The sequence below is a fragment of the Gadus chalcogrammus genome, chromosome 16, assembly GCF_026213295.1.
Source record: "Gadus chalcogrammus isolate NIFS_2021 chromosome 16, NIFS_Gcha_1.0, whole genome shotgun sequence".
In the NCBI taxonomy this organism is placed as follows: Eukaryota; Metazoa; Chordata; class Actinopteri; order Gadiformes; family Gadidae; genus Gadus; species Gadus chalcogrammus.
The window spans coordinates 20,546,381-20,568,181 of record NC_079427.1 but is presented as its reverse complement, the minus strand read 5'-3'; the positions used below and the strand labels follow the sequence as shown (position 1 = coordinate 20,568,181).

General features: G+C 45.2%; 1 protein-coding gene across 3 annotated transcripts in view; it reads right to left on the bottom strand.

The window, feature by feature from the left end:
* The window catches only part of LOC130406305 (cytoplasmic dynein 2 heavy chain 1), a 136,089-nt gene that overhangs the window by 66,433 nt on the left and 47,855 nt on the right, over window positions 1-21,801 (bottom strand). For 2 of the 3 annotated variants that reach the window (XM_056611802.1, XM_056611801.1), the window contains exons 51-71: window positions 21,123-21,225; window positions 18,844-19,008; window positions 18,511-18,635; window positions 17,789-18,037; window positions 17,215-17,323; window positions 16,792-16,905; window positions 16,536-16,678; window positions 16,022-16,094; window positions 15,433-15,593; window positions 14,871-15,008; window positions 11,550-11,663; window positions 10,993-11,153; window positions 9,440-9,563; window positions 8,967-9,088; window positions 8,673-8,759; window positions 8,068-8,194; window positions 4,707-4,848; window positions 3,571-3,680; window positions 2,980-3,000; window positions 1,673-1,771; window positions 844-967 (exon numbers count right to left, since the gene is read on the bottom strand). In XM_056611802.1, coding sequence (XP_056467777.1) covers window positions 844-967; window positions 1,673-1,771; window positions 2,980-3,000; window positions 3,571-3,680; window positions 4,707-4,848; window positions 8,068-8,194; window positions 8,673-8,759; window positions 8,967-9,088; window positions 9,440-9,563; window positions 10,993-11,153; window positions 11,550-11,663; window positions 14,871-15,008; window positions 15,433-15,593; window positions 16,022-16,094; window positions 16,536-16,678; window positions 16,792-16,905; window positions 17,215-17,323; window positions 17,789-18,037; window positions 18,511-18,635; window positions 18,844-19,008; window positions 21,123-21,225 — 2,611 coding nt within the window. The remainder of the gene's footprint in view (window positions 1-843; window positions 968-1,672; window positions 1,772-2,979; window positions 3,001-3,570; window positions 3,681-4,706; window positions 4,849-8,067; window positions 8,195-8,672; window positions 8,760-8,966; window positions 9,089-9,439; window positions 9,564-10,992; window positions 11,154-11,549; window positions 11,664-14,870; window positions 15,009-15,432; window positions 15,594-16,021; window positions 16,095-16,535; window positions 16,679-16,791; window positions 16,906-17,214; window positions 17,324-17,788; window positions 18,038-18,510; window positions 18,636-18,843; window positions 19,009-21,122; window positions 21,226-21,801) is intronic. The other variant, XM_056611803.1, reaches the window with a different exon arrangement.

Sequence of the window (21,801 nt, the reverse complement as noted above, 5' to 3'; positions counted from 1 at the left end):
CACACACACACACACACACACACACAGCCTCTGCAATGTGTGTTGCCATGGAAACAGAGGCCTCGGTGTGGCAATGTGCACTTCCTGTTCCCAGAGTAACGTCACTTAGTGGTCCAACAGCAGGGGCATCTCATATCTGTCAGTTATATTCCTCCTCCACCTCTCATTCATTTGCATTTCCTACAAGCCGTTATTAACAGTACAATGGCAACAAACCAGACCGAATCTGGACTTCTTCATGTGGGCCCATTTGCCCAGAGCACCAGGTAGCAACTTGTCTGAGGTATATTAAGTAGGCTCGTATAACTAATTTGTCCGATCACACATGTCCTCCTCTGTGTTTGCAACGGTGGTCTGGTGCTGAAAAGTGCATACAATATAATCGTCGCTGTGTTTTTATTAGGGGACTTAGCATATACCCATTCACACACCGAAGGCAGTGTCAACCACACCCGGCGACAGCCAGCTCGTCGGGAGCAGTAGGGGTTAGGCGTCTTGCTTAGGGACAGCTTGACTAGGAGGACACTCAGCTAGGAGGAGCCGGGGATCGTACTAGCAACCTTCCGGGTACAAGAAGACCCGCACTACCTCCTGAGCTGCTGCCGCCCTTCTGTTATCATTTTACACCTGAAAGATGTTACAATATGGCTCAAACAAATGGCACAAATGCATGAACCGAAGTGTACCCGGCTGAAGACCCATCCCCAGGACCATGATAATCTTTGTGTTTTTATTTTATCAATGTAAATGTTCTTTGGTTGGTTTTCCAATGAGTGTCCCAGGTTTTGGCAAAAACGGGTGCGTGCGTGCCTGCCTGCCTGTCTGCGTGTGTGCGTGCGTTACCCTGGGCTATGAGATCCCTCCTCAGCAGGGGGTAGAGGACAGGTTCCACCCCGTCCATCTCCTGGATGATGACAGTTTTACCAAACCTCACAGCCAGCTCGAGGGATGTCATGAAGTTTGTGTCCTGTGGCAGGATAACACACACACACACACACACACACACACACACACACACACACACAGACACAGACACAGACACACACACACACACACACACACACACACACACACACACACACACACACACACCAATTAAGAGAAGGAAAGAAATCGCAAACAAAATATTAGGTCACATTTAATATTTGTCTACTTGCGTAATTCCAAATAAGTTTCTAATTTCATGGTTAATTTGTCATAAGTGTTATTATAATTGAGAAGATAAACCATTATTTTTTGCGACATCATCCATTTTTAATAGATTACCATAGAATTAACTTGATACATACGTTATTCAACTATATTTTGTGGAGAATTATTTTCTTCTCAATTTCTACGCTTGAGAGGTCTTAAGTTAAACGAGGTCCTTGGTCCGTGTGTTTGTTAAGGATGATGGAGGACTGGGACTGAAGGTAAATCAAGAACTAAACACAGAAACGTCTGAAGCTGTTACTTTATGGCTCCCAACTGAAATGAAACACAATCAATCTACTGTACAACCAGAAAGACCCTACTCTCTAACGAATCTTCTCCCCTGTGATCTTTGAGGTGTTTGTGTGTGTACGCACCTGTGTGTGTGTACGTGTGTGGGTGTTTGGGGGGGGATTTGTTTGTGCACCTGTTGGTTGATGATCTCAAGCTTGTGCTCTTTGAGGCCTGCGTGCGTGCGTACCTGTTGGTTGATGATCTCTAGCTTTTGCTCTTTGAGGTGTGTCCGCAGCCACTCGGTTGCCCGGGACGATGGGTCGATCAGAAAGGGACAAGCAACACTCTGAGGGACAAACATAGAGGATGTTCAGTTCATTTAAACACCTGCTTTCATTCGAAGATCTGTGAATGAGCTACAGCCTTTGTCAGAAAACAAATCAAAAACAGTGTGTGTTCGTGTGCGTGTCTGTGTGTACGTGTTTGATTTTATGGTTGTTGGTTACCGGCAGTTCTGTAACAGCAGGATGTATAGGCACTGTGGTCAACTATAAGAATTAAGACCGAAACTAAACTGCAAAACAGGAAGAACAACTCAAACCCAGAGACCTTTTTCTGTATTCAACCAAAGTAAGTCTTTGATTGGCGTTGTGCATGTTTTGGTTTACTTAATATTCATAAAAAGTTGATAACTACAACTTTCAAACAATCAAATAACAATTACAACCATAACAATAATAGAAAATATTTAATATATAATAATATATTAACATTTTGCTGGCTTGAAACACGACTTGGAACTTTTCCCAGAGATTTTATCTCTGGGAAAAATCCAGAGATATACAGCCCTGTAACCACAAAGCGCAGTGCACAATACTCTAATTTAATAATTTTTGCTGCTCAAAGTGACTCTGTGGCGATCGGTGGGTATAAATCATTCTTTGCTCCGACAAAAAAGGCATTTTTCTTTTTCTTTCTGTATGAATTTTTTTTAAACAACCTTGAAATCTTTGTAATGTTCCATAGCCTTTTCTTCCCTGCATCCTCTACCATTGTCTGTTTCTAATTTCTCAACATCACTGAGTCCTTAGGGGGGAAGCCATCCGGTCAAAGAGCCGCCACATGAATCACTAAGATGACTCAATGTGCTGCTCAACTTAAAGAGTCCACTGAACTGCTGGGAAAGTTTTAAATGCGTAAACACAATAGATGATGTGGGGTTTGGTCAAAGGGACTTAATTCCAAAAATACTTGGAGTAAAGTTAGAGTCGAGAAAAGGGAGAGAGGGAAGGATGCCATTTTAATGAATGTGAAACTTCTGAAGGAAAGAAAGAGCTATGGATTGAATGGTGTGTGTGTGTGTGTGTGTGTGTGTGTGTGTGTGTGTGTGTGTGTGTGTGTGTGTGTGTGTGTGTGTGTGTGTGTGTGTGTGTGTGTGTGTGTGTGTGTGTGTGTGTGTGTGTGTGTGTGAGAGAGAATAGAGAGACACAAAGCATCAAGGACACAGACTGAGGATCTATGCTAGACGGGATGGATGAGGCGATGACTTCTTACCCTCTGTTTCAGCACATTGATCTTATGTGTGGCCATGTTAAAAGACAAACATATAAGACAAAGACAAAGTGGAGAGACAGGATGGATGAACAATGATAACAAATAGACGGGTTACAAGAACAGAAAAGGCAGGTTAATCGACAATCGACATGGCAGCCTAGCAGTAGCATGCTGTGTTCTAGCCATGCCTAGATGCCAATGGGGCCATGCGTAGAAACAGACCAACACATGGCATTTTCTTATGGATTATGTAAGGTATTGTTTCAAGCCTTGTAAAGTGTTTTCCAGTCACGCAAAGCGTGTTACAACCTGCTATTAAAACACACACACACACTCAATGGTAGTGTCAGCAATGGAATTCATCCTTCATCATCATCGTCATCATCAAACATTTTTATTCATGGATCAAAAAGATCAGCCGCCCTTTTTACCAGCTCATCGTTAGTCTAGTTTGGTTTGCTGGGCATCTTGATGATAGGGGTCCTCAACACGTGCAAGGCTGAATGCGGTTTGTGTGAATGGGATCTGTGGGTCCAAGCGAAGGGAGAGGGGACACGCGTGTGACCAGGGGGGAGGGAGAGACGGACCCACCTGGAGTATGACCAGAGCGTTCTCCATGGACAGGTCATCCGACGGCAGGCCCTCGCTCTTCCAGATCAGCTGCTCGCTCTCCGAGCACAGGAAGGAGCGCAGGTCAAACTCTGCCACACACATACACACACACACACTTGATTCTTAGATAACAATGAAAATTCACAAATTCAGATATTTCTGTGATGCGGTGTTGCTAAACTTGCTCCAGAGAGACGTGATTGGTTCAAGTTTCTGACACAGCAGGGCAGAGGACCAATGGAGGGTCTTGCTTGTGGCCACCAGCAGTGACAGGAACCACGCCTCCATCAATTATGAGCTCCTCATGCCCTCATGAGGGTCGACAGAGCACGGCGATAAGTGGCCACTTATACGTGTTCAGTTGAAATCAAAGCCCGAAATGATATAGCACTAAATGTCTTGGCACGTTTTTTTAACAATAAAGCCAGCCCAATGAAGTGTTTACTCTATAATTCAAACCTATGAAGTGAGAGCTTTATAGGTTTGACCACACATTTTTTGCAGCATCCGGCATCATAAACATGTTAAAGCTGAAAACACAGGGACAACACTCTGGAGGACTGCACGTCTTCGCCTAGGTCATGGAACGGCAAAAGGGGCGTTTTGTTGGTTTTTGAGTAGCAACGTGGATCCTTTCAGATCATTGAATACATGCAGAAAGCTGAATGGGATTAGGCCTTTTAGTGTGGGTGAACCTCCTGTTTGAGCTGACATTCGACACTATGATATAAGAAAAAGGCCTTTTGGGCTGAAAGTTCAAGTAAGGAGTGTTATCCCCATGGTTACGACCCACGCTAACTTTGTGATAATTTAAGCAAGTAATATGTTGTAGCACTACACACCGTGGCGTTATACTATAAGGGTCCAAAAAGCTTCCTCCATGCCTCATATGAGGCCACTTATACGTCTATATCTGCCCAGATGGGGATCTACACATTCAAACACACCTCTCCTCTGAAAGAATTCGGAGCAGAGAAGAATTTTAACGGAGAGATAGGGAAAAACAAAGTGATTTTACACCCGTCTCCTGCCCCTTTAACAAACCTCCCAGCCATTATCCATGGTGGATAGTTGTAATCTAACGTTATGACTAGAGAGGGTGAAGTCCTCCTCACTCTGTAGTCCGGAGTGTGTCATCCAGGTGTCCAGACAGTGTCTCCTGCGGTCCTCGGTGGCGGAGGACAGGTAGGTGATGAAGGCGGCCGCCAGCATGGCTCTCATGGGGAGCGTGTCCAGCTCCTCTTTAATCTCACACACCTAGACGACCGCGGACACGCAGACAGAGAGGGAGGCGGGAACGCCACCAGAGGGAGACGGATGGGGGAGAGAGGGAGGGATGGAGATGGAGAGCAGGATTGACGAACAGGTTGTTGCAAGGGAACATTTCCCCTTTACCCACATCACCATGTTTTAAGAAAAGAGCCACGACGAATAAAAAAAACAAATCATGGAATTCAGATATATAGAGTAAAGAGACGGCCAGGAGACGAGAAAAAACATACTGAGATAGAGCCACTCATCTATGCCAAGCACCCCGTCCAAACATCCTAAGGGACTCCCATAATAACCGTCAGACGAGCGGTGATGAGCCTCCCTTCGAGCGGGAGCTACTTTGTGTTCGGCGGTGGCTAGCAATGGCTACTTAACGCAGGGGATATAGCGGCGGGGACCCGGGCGTTAGGGCTCCACCGGCTGCCTCATCGCGGCGCTAATGGCTGCGACAGGTGTCCGCGCCGCTCCACTCTGCAGCCTGCCAGGCTGGGGCCATCTGTGGGCCCCCACACGGACACTAAACACTGTGGATCCATGGGGCGCTGGGTCAAATGTCGGACCACCGCCAGGCGGACCAGCGCTCTTTCAAGCAGGCCCTGAACCCGGTGCCCTGCCGCTCTCTCTCTCTGTGTGTTTCTGTATGTACTGAATGAAGCTCGGCCAAGTTTGTGTGTGCGTGGATGCGTCTGTGTGTGGATGAGAAGAGAGGGTAGAGGGCAGAGATGAGGAGAGCGGGAGAGACCAAGAGAGGGAGAGTGAAAGGAGGAATATGAATGGAAAGTTAATTGGGTGACTGGGGTGAGGGCCATGAGGGGAAGCATTGAATGTGTGTTTGTGCACATGTGTGTGCAGGGAAGGCCAAAAGAGTCACCACTGAGTAGGCGAGAATTGATATCAATTTACCTCAGATACAGTGTTCAGAGGGCCGTATTGTACCCCTTGTGTTCTATTAGGCTGTATAACGAACTGTTCTAGCGCTGCGTCTTTTACACCGTTTCTCATGAACTCTAAAACGCATTAAATACAGCGTTCAAGCCGGCTAGTGAACGTCTAGAATAGTGTGTTCAATAATAATAAAAGGCGTATTGATAGTCAAATTAACTCCTTCTCTTGAATGTCACAGCCAGTCATTATGAACCCTCTTCCCCAAATCAACCATAACCAAAGTCAGACCACAACCAAAGTCAGACCACAGCATTAGCACACAGTTCACCGCTGTGGATTCCCTTCACAAGGCCACCCTTCATGGGCCCTAGGATATATTGGGTGTTTAATCAACGTTTAATTCAGTGATACACTGCGGGCTTAACATTATTTTCACTTCGATCAGCGCATTATTTTTCCCTTAAAGGACAATTCCGGTATTTTGAACATTGAGCCCCCTTTCTGGTTTGTTTAGGATGAAATAGAGTGGGTGACACCGAAATTTTAACTATTAGTCCTTTCTCGGGTATTTGGCTCATTTTGAATCGCTCCTGCCTGCTTCACAATGGTTGTCTGTGTGCATAGACAAACCTGTCAACCAAGCAACCCTAAACGTTCGTTTTCAAAAATGTGCAAGTAACCGAGTGGTTAGTGGCATTCGTGAAGTTTAAAAAAAAATTATCGGCGCAATATATGGTTTCTGTCGTGTTTTATTGCACATTTATCGCCAGTTGATTTCAGTTGGAAGACTCATTACTGCACGATGATATTACTCCGCCGAACCGGAAAGGTGGGCTGTTTACGTTGGTTTGAACATGTCTATGGGTTTGAAGTCTTGTACCGTGCGCACCTCGGATTAGGGAAAATCACATAGAAAATCACTGAAAATGGATTATGAAAGGTGGCTTCTGGAGGACGCACTCGATTTTGAGTTTGACGGCAGAGGATATCGTTTTGAACCAGAATTCACCCAAGAGGAGCTACGTGAGATGGAGGCTAGGGCTACGGAGGCGCCTGAAGCTCCGGCGGAAGCGGTCCCCACGATCACGGGCGGGTGGTGTGCCTGTGGGAAGTGCAGGCAGATGCCGACGGACGTCGAAAGTAGGTGCTGCACGGAGTGGGACCTTTTGCGGAAGTTTATATGCGGTTGTGAGGTATCTGAAAAAATAGTTCCATTTAGCAACTAACACGGATGGAAACCATATATTGCGCCGATATATTTTTTTTAAACTTCACGAATGCCACTAACCACTCGGTTACTTGCACATTTTTGAAAACGAACGTTTAGGGTTGCTGGGTTGACAGGTTTGTGTATGCACACAGACAACCATTGTGGAGCAGGCAGGAGCGATTCAAAATGAGCCAAATACCCGAGAAAGGACTTATAGTTCAAATTTCGGTGTCACCCACTCTATTTCATCCTAAACAAACCAGAAAGGGGGCCCAATGATCAAAATACCGGAATTGTCCTTTAACTGTTGGAAATTAGCATACTGATCCATATATATGTCTTGATCGACTGTGTTTAATGTGGATGTTACGTCCCCCGCTAGGGGAAGGGGTGGCAACATATAACCAGATGTTTTTGGTTTAACTGGAAGTTGGTTATTTAGCCCAGAGCATGGGATAATCAATTTAACACAAACAGAGGAGGCAAAACTACAAAAGGAAAAGGACCATTGGGTGTAATGTGTTTTATTGTAGCCCTAGATCTATGCCTCTTGGTTGTTTGTTAATTCGGCTGCGAAAATCAGGAGGAGTTCATTTGACTGGTGACTGACTGCTGTGGTTAAAAGCTGTCAGGAACTTCTTACACATCGTTTTAGAGTGCTTTAAACCGTTCCTAAAGACGTTTTTGAACCACTTAAACAACATTGTTTACAGTCTTATAAAATACGATTTAAAGTGCTGCATTATCAAAGCTTGAACGCAAAAAATTTACATCAAGTTAAATCGGTACATGTCTACAATACGGCGTCTCTTTTAACCTTTATGTGTGTGCGCGTGTGTGTGTGGGGGGGCTTGTGCGCGTGCGGGCGTTCATGTCAGAGTTTGCCTGTGTTTAGCTCGGAGGGAGATTGAGTGTTTTAATTTAAGGACAGACAGATCCTGGAGAGAGGAAGGAAAACAGCCAGGAGGGACTAAAGACAGAAAGACCCACCCCCCGATGACACACACACACACACACACACACCTATTGTGACCCTCACATCAGTCAGTACTATGTGAGTGGAATTAATTAATGTCTTCAATACATTTCACACATACACACACACACACCTGTGTGTTCCAGCGGGTGTGCTCTCCGTCCAGTTGGGAGACGAGTTGCTGGGCGGCGGTGATGGTCTCCTGGGCCTTGGTCACCTCCACCTCCAGCTTAGTTGCCTCGGTCGTGCGACACTGGAACCTGGAGAGGGAGAGAGAGATAAATCATCCGACTGGACTTTAACTACGTAATAGCAAACCATGAATATGAAAAATATTTGTAAAAAATATTTGATATGCATATATTTTGTATTTAACGCTTTATACTTTGAACTCCTAATAGTTCAACTGCTTTGGGAAGGTTAACGTTTGTTTCTCATGCCAATGAACCTTTGGAATTTAATTTGATTGATTTGAATAAAGAGAGCGAGAGAGAGTGTTCAGAAAACAAGTGATTATTATATTGAATAACAGTGATATAGTCCTTCATTTATAACTGAATGATCAAACAGAAATGGCAGAAGGAAGGATAAGCAGACGAAAAAAGAACCCATGTGATAACTGTTTTGTGTCATTCACCGGACCGCTGGTTGACATGACTTGACCTTCCCGGGACTTATTAAGGGTAATCTTGCTTCTGGCAATAAATGGGTGAGAGGAACAGATGTGGGGGAACGTACTTCTCTTTGAGCTCGTTGACTTTGGCTCCCACGGAGTTGAGCTGGTCTTCTAGCTTGTTCTTCCTGTTCTCCGTTTTCCTTAGGTTTCTATACACACAAACACACACACACACACACACACCATTAGGCTTTTAGGTAAGTCTAAAATAAACTGTATTTCACCAATGTTAGGATATTATACAGGCATATATACGATGTTGATCCAAAAAGCTGTTTGCGCATACTTTGAATCAATTTCAAAATAGTGTGTGTGTGTGCGTGTGCATGTGCTTGTGCTTGTGCGTGCGTCCATACTCCAGCAGTGTGGCCTGCTCCTTCTCCAGCGGCCCGATCCTCTCCAGGACGTGGGAGTACTGGACGTTGGCCTTGACCCAGGCAGCCAGAGGAGCTGCGGCCGTGCTCGCTCGCTTGGCGTTCTGACAGATGGGAGTGCGGCGACAATTATAACACTCCATGTCCAAAATCATCAACGACCACGGCTCAGATCAAACAAACACTGCATCAAAACCGACCATCCCATGCGAGTCTCTTAACGAAATTCAAATATCTATCCAGAATGACAATGCTGTATAGGCGACTGACTCGGTCAACAGTAAAAGGATAATGCCAGGTTAAAATATCCCATTACATTCTGGATCAGACTATCTACTTTAATCCTGACTACTTTGATCAGCCTCAGCTCCATTCCATTCCTTTTTATTTCTAAAAAGGCTCTGACATAAGCTTTGTCTTTGTAGCATGGGATCAGATATCGAGACGGCACCGACCTTGGGGTCGAAGGAGGCTTTGTTTCTCTGGAGTAGCTCCTCCACACTCTGCCGTATCTCGTGGGTTATGTCCCGCGCCTCGAACGTGGCGATGTCCTCCCGCACACCACGCTTCGCAAGGAAGCTAGAGACAAAGAGACGGAGACACACAGAGAGAGACACAGACAGAGGGAAAGAGAGACACACACACACACACACACACACACACACACACACACACACACACACACACACACACACACACACACACACACACACACACACACACACACACACACACACACACACACACACAGAGAGAGAAAGAGAGTAAGATGATGGCAAATGGGGAGGCAGTAATGGTATTAAAGAGGGATGTGTTGAGGGAAACAGGACAGGCACATCATCATCACACACAAAGACAGCAGAGCAAAAAGAGAGATTTAAGCGGATAATTAGGCGGCTAATGCTAATTCAAGCATAAAATTGGGGGAGTATTAGGCTTGATGACTAATGGTAGAGCAAACAGCAAGCTATTTAGTTTCTGACTCGAATACTAAACTCAGAGCCCGTCACACGCACACACATTTTTTTCATCCCTGCTCAAAGCAGCATAAGCATGAGTCATGAGTGGGCCTGATCATATTTTGCACTGCCTGTGAGGAGACTGAGCAATTCAGTTATACTGCATGAACAGGAAACACACACACAAACACACGCATGCACAAACCCACACACCATGGACAGCGTACACACAAACGTGCACACGCACACACACATGCAAAGCGCAGCCTGAGGCTGTAGATAACATCTCTTCCATCTGTCTGGCTCAATCACCGTGTCCATCAGGATGTCATTAAAAAGCTGGTCAGCGCCAGGGCAACAGTGCGCAATGTGAAAATCTAAATCTAAAAGTAGGACCTGACTTTAAACTCAATGACGCGCAACCCTTGGTTGGATCGAAAGCCCTGAACAGCAGGTTGGTTAATTTATGAATATTACTTCCTTTTTTGTACTCAACCTTCAATACAACCTTTAGTTAATTCCTAAGAATATTATACTTTCTATTCCTCATAAGCTTCCCTCCCTGCAGTCTGCACTTCTTGATCTCCCCCCTATGTTCAAAAGATGTGCGTGTGTGAGTCTATATGGCAGCTTACTCCATGTATTCTATATTATCCCATCTTCCACCTCTATCTGCTCTCCACATCTTCTTTAAAGAACAAGGACGGTAAGCAGAAGAGACTCATGTGGTTGTCTTCACCTCTATGCATTCTAATGGCTGCCCTACCAACCCTTCCCCCCCCCCCTCACTCCATCTAAATCAGTTGACCTCTCTCTATCATCTGTTCCCGAGAACTCGTGTGGTGTGGAGCACTCTGTCAATTAAATGACTCCCTCTGCTATGGATCCACTTTCCTGCTTGACATTCTTCCTCTTGTCAATCTGTTCTCTTGTGCCACGTTCGAGGTGAACTTTTTCCTCTGGTGTCATTCCGTACCTTACCTCTTCATGCTGACCCAGGACGTGTTGAAGATCCCCATCAGCCTCATCACCCCTAACCCCAGCCTTACCTCTTCATGCTGACCCAGGACGTGTCGAAGATCCCCATCAGCCTCAGCACCCCCTCTAAGATGTCCCGGATGACGTCCGGGGGCATGCGCAGCGAGCGGATCTCTGACAGCGCCTCCGACTTGATGTTCCCCACCGCCCTCTTGGCCTCGTCCACCAGGGGCTGGAGGGCCGAGAGGGAGAGGGAGAGGGAGAGGGAGGGTAGGGAAAGGGGGAGGGACAGGGAGAGGGACAGGGAGAGGGAGAGGGAGAGGGAGAGGGACAGGGTGGCGAGGGTGGAGGAGAGGGAGGAAGGGTGAAGAGGTGAAACAGGAAGTTACAGTCATTTGTTTGTGGGGCTTTATTACGTTTTCGTGAATGTTTTTTCTGTGAATTTGAAATAGAATCAAATAGGGGAATAGAATTTAAGGAAACCCCAAAAAGACAAATAAATGAATGAAAAGGTATCTAGATAAAAAACACACACATATATACATACATACACATACATACATATAATATACACACACATAATTAATAAATTGATAACAAAAACATCGTCTTCGGTCTGTGTCCTTGCCTGCACTTCCTGCAGCTCATCGTCTATCTTGCCCGTCCTCTCCTCGATCTTGGACAGCTCCTGAGACATCTTCCCCTTTAGCTTCTCCATCTCCGTCTTCTGGTCGCCTGCGTTCTGTGAAGTTCACCGTCATCAATCTCATTAGATTTGTGATCCTGCGCTCCACATGAATCCTTAACTGTAAATCTCAAAGATTTTCGTTTCGTTCTGAGTGGCGACCCCTTTGGCGATGGCTGGTAATTATTCCCACAGATCCAAACGGTGTTTGTAACATTCATTAAACTGCACACCTAAGGCTTTTCATCAGTGGGCCATAGGCTCAGACACCATTATATAACCTCATTCGACAATAGATAGCACATTCAGTTGCATGAACATCTTTGAGAATGCCACTTTAACGTTTGTCTTTTCACTTTTGTGCTAAAAAACAGGGATTCTCCCAGGGAACCTTTCTTTAATACATTATGAATGCACGTAATGCTGCCCTCTGAAGGACTTCCGATAAATAGCTTCTTTATCCTCTTTCCCTGGGCTTTATGGATGATTTCTCTTTTTTTGGTCTTACTCCATAAACGGCCCCACTGATGTGTTTTTACACTGAGCCCAAGCACGCTCCAATTGAACACATAAATAGTACGCTATTTTATTTTGAAGACTTATCAGTATCCACCCAGGGAAGGCCAGCCTCCTGTCTGCAGACGTTACAGGCTGCAGCGCAGCAGAAGGAGGCGCAGGAACACGCTGTTAAAATGTAAATCAGTCTCACTGAGGCGGGCCAAGATTAAGATGTTTCAGGCACATGGCCCAAAGCCCCCTCTCTCCCTGTGTGGAAGATAAAAAGCCTGGTTTAGCAAGACAGGCAAAACGCACAGACAGGCGTTGGAGAGAGGGGAGCGCCAAAAGATGAGCAAGTGTTTGGCACGATTGATCTCTCTTACACCGCTCACACGAGCGCTCGCTCTCTCTCTCTCTCTGTGTCTCTCATATGCATCACTCTTTTCTTTTTCATCTTCCATTCATTCCATGCTTTATTCCTGTATTTTGACAGTTCCTCCTTCGGCATAGTATTTATCTACTCGTTTTTTTCCCCCCACCATCTCTTTCAAGTGTTTTTCCACTGCTGACAGCTACAAATATCTTGTTCTTCATCATCCAGCCACAGATCCATCTATTCCCCCGCTCCAATGTGACTGACTGTTGGGTCTGTTTGGCCCAGCCATACGTCATGCTGCTGCTGCCTCAGTAGAAGACACAAGTTGTTTCAGCCCAGAGGGCCGAATCCGCTCGCTAATTACCGCTCTGCAGAGTAATTATTCACCATCTCTCTCGTGCTCACTCTCTCTCGTGCTCACTATCTCTCTCTTTCGGTAGGAACCGACACTCCAACACCGAGAAGAAAAGGAGGTTAATTAACCAACATTCTTCATACTTTCTCCTCTCCTTCATTTTGTCTGTCTACACAACGATCCATACGTTCCTTGGAGCAGCAGAAATAGAATCACGTGGATGTGCATGTATACCGAAAAAAATACTGTTAGAAAAAGAAGAGAGCTTTTCACGTCAGTTCAGAGACAAAATAGTCCTCCACAGAAGAAGTTCTCCTGTGCGTAGCTCTGGGGTTTGAGAGTTGAAAGGAGGATAAACGCTGCCTGGTGTAGAGTCAGACTTGCATGGAACGACACACAATACGCCACCAGGAGCCATTTTAAAATATCTCTCTCACTCACTGGAGACCCGGGCACCACTCGGTTTAATCAAGTCTCCGTATAAGAGTTGACCGCAGTGTCTCTGTTTAATCTGCTATCTTCAGCGTGGCGTTTTGCCCATCCGATTTGTTGGTTGCTTATCTTTGCAGAGATGTTTTACGTCGGTTGGTGTTGATGGGGTTGACAAATTGATTACACCGATCTTAACGACCAGCTTCACTTTATAATCTACAACCTCATTGAAAATGTTCCTCCAAAGAGTTACTCAACAGCTACACTCTTACTTGAGAGTTCTTCAAAATAGGATTCAGCATCAAGATGTAGATACTGAAGTATTTAATATATTGTTGTGCATTCATTATGATTATTTATTTGACTTTAAATCACATGCTTTTAATAATGTGTATGCGTGTGTGTGTACCAATGTTTCTCCCACCATTTACGAAGAGCTGTGTGAGGTGAACTATGTTGATAAGCACGGTACTGCACATCAGTATCGTATACACGCACAGTGCTCATAAGCGTGGACAGATAGGCTTTAGTGTGAAAGAAATGGTCTCATATGCATCAATATAAGATAAGGATTAGCATGTGAACACACTATGAGTGTGAGAAAAGAAAATGTATTTTATGTAAGCAAAAAAATAAAAAAGCCTTTGCTCGCATGTGAGCCCGCTATGAGTGGGGGGAAAGAAAATGTATTTTATGTGAGCACAAATTTAGGTTCAGTCTGAATTTAAAGCTAGTTTCATATTAGAGTAATAGTGTTGCTTCTGTTCTACACAATCAAATATGTAAGTTTCTTTCTATTAAGTCACTTTTTCTCTTTTTGCTTCCTACCTTAAGTCTAAAGCATTCAAATGCCATGAGCTTATGCCAGATTTAGTATTATGATCCATTTTTCGTTCTTCTAAGAACTTTTGCTGACAGTATTTTTAAATTATATTTCTCCAATGACAATAATGACAATGTAACCATCAACGGGATGTCTACTATTAAGACTACCGTATTTTCCGGACTATAAGTCGCGGTTTTTTTGTAGTTTGGCTTGCCCTGCGACTTATATTTCGAAGCGACTTATATGCCAAAATTGTGCGTACATAATCCTCGGCCGCAAGAGGGCACCGTCATTCATTAGGCCTACAACTGAACGCTGCAAGCCTACTGCACCACCGAATAAATTATATTCTCGTCCTCAATGTCCTCCGGTTCAACCAAAGCTACCCCAGCCTTAGCTGCAATTTTGTGCAACATAGCTGTCACACATATCACAGCGCATGACTTGGCCGGCGAAAACTGGAGCCCTCCGCTGGACTTGTGAAGGCATCTGACCGCGGCGCATACGCGTCCGGTGGAATCCCGGTGTCACTGAATTCGGTATACTCTCAGAACTACGAGGGACCGACACACCTATATTGCTATTGCAATTTCATTCAGTCTCTCCAGACTAAACGTTCTTGTTTAAATGTTTAAAAATAAATGCGACTTATACACCGATGCGACGTATATATGTTTTTTTCCTCGTCATGGAGCATTTTTTGACTGATGCGACTTATACTCGGGAGCGACGTATAGTCCGGAAAATACGGTACTATTAAAACCATTCCATACACACCTGCATTGAGCTTGTGATTTCATGGAGGGCAGAATCAGCCTCCTGCTGCTTGGTCTTCAGTAGCGTGCTCTGCTCTGCAGCCTTCCTCTTCAGCTCATCCACCAAGGCCTTGGCTTCATTCAACTTGGCCACGCCCGCCTGACCAACAGCAAACACAAACACAGAAGGTTGGGTTCTGCATGTGCTCAGTGTTTGCAAGTCATCACTATTCAATGGAATAAACAAGGTTGATTTTTATTTTGCAGCCATTTAGAGCTATGTTGGCCTAAGATTTGGCTATGATACCATGGTAACATTTTAACGTGGTGCACAACTTTTGGAATGGAAGCAGGCTGAAGGGTGTAGCCACCATAATGTATAGTGCATATTGTGTATGGAAGCATAGGGCTTAAAGAATAGGGTAAAGCGCTACACGTTACCCCATAACCTATACTTTAATCCATATACCCTATGACTCCATACACAATAAGCGCTATGCACTATAAGCAAGACTCTAGGGGATGCTGCATAGGACATAGCATATGAGGTGCAGTGTGTGAGGGCCGCATTCCCTCTGCTCTACCTGCAGGTGCTGTTTCTTAGTGACCAGCTGGCTTTGCTTGCTGCTGTAGATGGCCGTGTACACCTTGAGGAAGGCCATGTACTGCCGGGGCGTGGCGCCGTGCTCCCGGCACGACTCGTGCACCATCTGGAACAGCCTGCACAGGTCCGCTGGGCCGGAGCCTGGGGAAGGACGCGTGGCTGAGCTCAAGCCTTGTCACCTAATGATTCTGATGGTCAGCCTGACCATCATGCAGGTTACACAGCACTCCCACGGTGTCTCTCTAGATCAGCATTGATCACAAATCCTCTTGGATCTCGCGTTCATAAAGTGAATACTGCGATGGATTGGTCGATTATACGCTCTGTTAGAATCATGTCTAATATTTCCTGCATTTTCTACATAGTCTAATGGACTGTAGGCGAGAACAACCAGCAGAAGCCGATCAGCAGTTGAACGCCACATGCCTTATGATAATCTGTACAGGCCAGAGACACCAAACACCAACTGCTTCAACTATGATAACGTTCAATCAATGCAAGACAAGGTTGTATAAAAACTAAAACAACCTATTGATTGGATAAGGCCGATCCCTGGGTCACATGGTTACCTGAGCTCCAGGTCTTGTCCCCTCCACCCTGCTCCCCAACTCCGTCCATCTTCTCCAGCAACAACTCAGGAATCTGACAAAGGAAAATGGGTCTCAAGTTTATATTCAACACTTTATATTGTAGATTACATTGTTTGGTAGGAATATTTTCTCCCAGCCCTCAAGACTCCAGGCTGCGAGCTAATGGATGAGAGTCTGTATATTTGTATCTTATTAAGTCAGAAACTAACAAAGGCACGATTATTTCATAAAAATGTCTTTCATATTATGAAAGGATTTTGCTCTCATCTTTCCTTTTATTAAATTGAACCGTAGTAAAACTTAATTAATGTAACTAATGATCCATGTAGCTAATTCAAATATATCTTTGGATTACTACTGGAAGTTTAAAAAAATGGGGAAAAAATGGAAAGAAAAATGAAAAAATAGAAATGCATTTCAAACAACTGTAAAGGCTTTCCCATCTCTCAGCAGCATTATTTTTCCCCCCTCCACCTCCGCCCCCATCACCCACCTTCTTCATGCTGCTTTCGGACCAGCCCTCCATCCATTGCACTGAGCATTTGCGGTAGAAGGCGGGGTTGCTCTCACAGTTGATGGTGAAGTTGGAGTTGGTGCAGTCCATGATCAGCACTATGTGGAGGTTCTGTTGGATCCCTGGAGAACACACATTATAGACAGGTTGTCAGCATCAGCAGTCATTTTGACGAATATTGTCAATGTAGAGAGACGAACCAGTGATGGAGAAATTGACAGAGGATTGGACTCACTGTAGGAGAAGTAGTTATAGAGTGGCCCCGTGAATCCGTCCTTGGACGCAGGGTCTTTCAGAGAACTAAGGAGAGGCTCCAGCTCCTCTGGAGAGTACAGACCCGGAACCTCGCCTGAACCCACACACACATCATTATTTGTCAATTGACCCATGATTACGGGTACATTATGCCTTTGTCATCAATATTAATTTTACTATTTGTGTTATCTATATATATGGTGATTAGGCAATTTTTCGGCTTATAGATTTTCCCCATTGGACACGGTTCACAAAACTTGGCCAGGTCATACTGCCATTATACACACACACACACACACACACACACACACACACACACACACACACACACACACACACACACACACACACACACACACACACACACACACACACACACACACACACACACACACACACACACCTGAGGACAGGAGACTGTTGACCATTTCGAGGAAGGCTGGGTGGACAAACTGATAGTCTTCCAGCAGCAGAACCACCTGTTGGCCCTCCAGTCCAGCGAGCTGCATTACCTGCAGACATCATTCCAGATAAATTGGTACATTTTATCCCAGAATGTGCGATTCATGAACACGCTCATGACTGCACTCCTCCCGGTCACATCTGCCGGCCGAGTATTCCATCTCATCCAACTGAGTACACTACATCATTTGCAACAACGAAATTCTTATTTAGTAAAAAGTCTTGATTTTTTAAATGAGCTACACACAAGTAAAATCAAACAGCATGATGATTTTCAAGATCATTAGTTAATTTGTATCAGCGGCGTAAAGCCCAAAGCACGCGGCCACGTCTGGACGGAAATACACTTGAGTCCTAATCAAAATTGCAGGGAAAAATCACAATCTACAATTGCGCTCAGTGTGCTTTGCTCCATTAAAACCCTATGATAAAAAACCGTCTCATCGGCATAGTGGCGCTACGAACACGAAGCAAATCCGCGCTAGCGCACTCCGGGGGGGGTGCTGGAGACTCACGGCCTTGAGGTCGTTGCTGAACTGCTTGAGGGCGTAGCCGCGGGAGATCTTGGGCGTGTAGAGCGTGTAGCCGTGCATGTGCGCCACCAGGCAGGTGGCGCTGCGCCGGCCCACGCCGCTGCGGCCCGCCAGCAGCATCGACCCCCCGGGGCGGCTCAGCACCCGGTCCACCCGGGACACAAAGTCACACACCTCCCAGAAGAGGAGCAGGTCCAGCTCCCGGTTATCACGGCTGTACAGCACCACCCCCTGGAAGGGGGGGGGGGAGGGGAGGGAGACTGGTGAAAAGGTACCCTGGCAGGTAGTCCATCTCAGTATGAAAGGTATGAAGGGCATGCAGACGGTGTGGTATGAGTACAAAGTGGACAGGTGACCTTCCAACACATTCTCATTCATCCCCCCAGTTGTTCTACTGATGATTTGGATTAGCTTTGTGCCCTCACCTTGCCTTACCTCACCGAGATATTGGGTTTTTGCCGGTGTGAACATTTTAATGAAAAGAAAAGCAATCCATAATTAGGTTTTAATTAGCTTGATAGGTTAACCAAATCTAATTTTAGCGTTTTGGTCACCAGGGCCACATTATCTCCTTATTTCCAGGTTTTGCAGTGAATAGCAAAATGCTAATGATGCTACAGTAAAAGGTATAATTTCAAAAATAGCATTCAGAAGTACAGAACAACCTGATGTGCATGTCTCATGTCTGGACTTCAGGTGGGTACCTTCTGTATGACCTCCCTGAGGTCAGCAGAGTTGAGGCGTCCCAGCGGCTTCCCGTGGGGGGGGAGAGACTGGCCCGGGGCCATCACGGACCCCTCACTGGCCCCCCACGTCACGTAGAACCCATCTGGGGAGAGCAATGAGACACAGTTAGTGGCAGCGCGCACGCACGCACACGCACACACACACACACACACACACACACACACACACAGAGCTTCAGAAGGTGTTACAGAAAGTTGTCATATTTTTCATTTTTGATGACCTGTGGAGGAAGGTGAGGCATATGTTCAATCAGTCAATACTAATGACGTGCGTCTGCGGGAAGTCCGTACCGCTCATGTTGTCCAGGGCATCGGAGCCCCAGTCCCCCTGGAGGACGGAGGACAGGATGTTGTTGAAGGCGTGGAGGTCTTTGGAGGACACCAGCCTGTCTCTGAACAGCCTCCTGGCCTCGCTGGCCACCACCTCCAGCACGCTGTCAGTCACGTTGGCATGAGCTAGGGCAGACACACACACACACACACACACACACACACACACACACACACACACACACACACACACACACACACACACACACACACACACACACACACACACACACACACACACACACACACACAACCATGTCTTCATACCATCAGGTTAAGTATGGAGCACAAAGTAGTATTCATACGGATATCTACTGATCTCTAGTAATTTATTGAATTTATATACAGTGAAACTTCATATAATATTGCATATTTTTGATTTATTTGGTTTGCTAAATCAGGATTAGAGCCAGAAGATAATATAATTGAACATAAAACATGATCAGAGATTATTAATGATTGAATATAAACCACATTCCTTAGTGACCTAGATAAATGGTAACAGCAAAGCATGAAGCGATTCCCCTCCGAGACAGGCTTGATTAAAGAGGTTATCAATATACCGTCTATGAACATAACTCCACACAAGGATTATCCAGGAATTATTTTATAGACAAAAGTAATAAATACACACAAACACACAAGTCCCTTGCTTCTGATGCAAGTAAAAGAGACAAAGAGGTTGTCGTCTATTGTTAAATTAAACGAAACAAAATGGTTATCTCTGCTGAATGACCCAGACAGAGCTAGGGTTCTCAGAAGCCACATATTTAACAAACGTTATCCCGTGTTGATTGAGTACAATACAGAAGAGAGACAGGGCCAAATACACAGAGACTGATGAGAGCACGTTGACAGGCGAGGTTTTCGTCTAGCAATTACTATTGTTTAAGTTCATCACCCTGTATTAACATACTTAGCCAGAGAAGACAGTCAGCCGGGGAAAATCAATCTGACATTGACTCAGAAATCATGTTCACGGATTAATTAATGTATTAAAGTTGTATTTACTGACGTTTAGTCATGTTTATTCACGTAATTATTTTTTCATTTGAATGAAATAGCCGCAAGGATTCATAGCAAGCTAGATCAATATTGAAACATCCTATAAAATAAATGAAGTCTCCACTGAATTCCTGTTTTTGCGTGTTTGGCTGGTAACTTGGGGTCAAAGGGCATATTACAGCATTGAGCATCAAACATGGAATATTTTCAGGACTATTTTCTGGAGGAGACATCATTAATATCACCAATGTATACAATTATCTGGTGTAACATGCACACAGCCATTAATAGTAGCTTAAAATACAGTACATTAATGAATCACTTTAGACCATCACTTTACACATTTATCTATTTTTCAGGGCCACACAATGCAGCACAATTCATTCTCTGAAAACAGGCATAGACGTGTAAGGTGCCAGTCGTATAAAGCAACGGTTCAAACCACCGAGCAGGATACATAGGGGGACAAACAGAACCTTTTGGAAGTGTTGTGTTTATGTCTGAATTATATCCGGAAGTTGAGTCAGCTTCTATTAAATATATCTTTCCAATTACATGCAGAAATAATATATATTTTGGGGGACGGGACAATTTCATGTTTTTTAGAAGTTGGAGGGGACACGTTCCCTCCATTCCCCCAGCAAATGTAACGGAGCCTAACCTTGAAAAAAACATTGAACATTGTTTGAAACAATTGGGATATGCGACTACATAACTCATCAATTTCTTTGATATCTTTGAGATTACATAATAGTATCCATGCAAGTGTTTGTTTTGAAGAACACTTGGGTAATTCCCCAACCTCAGCTATGCACTTGCTGTACATCCACTTCCTCATTGCTGCTCACTTCCCCTAGAAGGTTACCAGCGAGCACGGGAGCCAAGGCAGAGCAAAAGTGCTGAGCATGGCAAAAGAAAATAAGTGTGCGTCTGTGCGTGTGTCTGGTGATGCCTCTGCGCGGACTGGGGGGGGAGATGTAAGGACAGCGGGGAGAGGAGAGAGAGAGGATGGCTGTGAGAGACAGAGAGCGAGAGGGATAAGAGGGGAGAGACAAAAGCATCGGAGGGGGGATATGGATTGAGCGGGAAGGTGACTTTAACACATTGAGTTTACAGAATGCCACGTTAGCCAATTATTTCCATCCGGTTGCCCCCTCTGCTCTGTTTGGCATCACAACTGACAAATTGATCAGGTTTTAAATGGTGTAGTGTGGATAACTCCTCTGGCGTGTTACCTGCAGTGAGGTCGTATCGGAGCAGGCTCAGCACCCACTGTGTGAGGATGCAGGGTGTGAACAGATAGTGGCTGTGGTCGTCCACCGTGAACTTGGCCTTCACCTGACGATGGGAAAAACATACACAAAACCAGATTAAGAAACACATAATATATGATAACACCATTACATAAGACTATGCCATCTACTTTTCTTAACACAAAAAGTATCGCCAAATATGAATATGTGTCAATTGCTAAAAGAGTGCAACATGGGTGAGATTAGACGGTGTACCTCGTATCGTACTCAACCACATGCTCTTCTCTGAACCTAAAGCCACATGGCATCATTAAACATGTGTTTTCCGTGTTCCCTCAACGGCCAACAGCCTCTACCTCAGGCCCATAATAGGTTGCTCCTGCTTAGCAGCCCCTCAACACCAGCTGTTGCTGCCGGTGTTTCTCCCCGATGCCAGGGACTCGCAGGAATCCCACACGCGGGGCCCTATTGCCTCTGGTGAGACCATAGAGCTTAGGTTACACCGTGCGCTACAATGGGGTACAATGCTGTGTTTATGGCTGCTGTAACACCTGGTAGCACATTTCTATCTCCACCCCTCTCATCCAGAGCCCTGCGAGCGGAGATGCCAGTGCCAGTGGCTGCATGCCATGTGTGCCGTGAAAGGCTTTGGGGTTGTGGG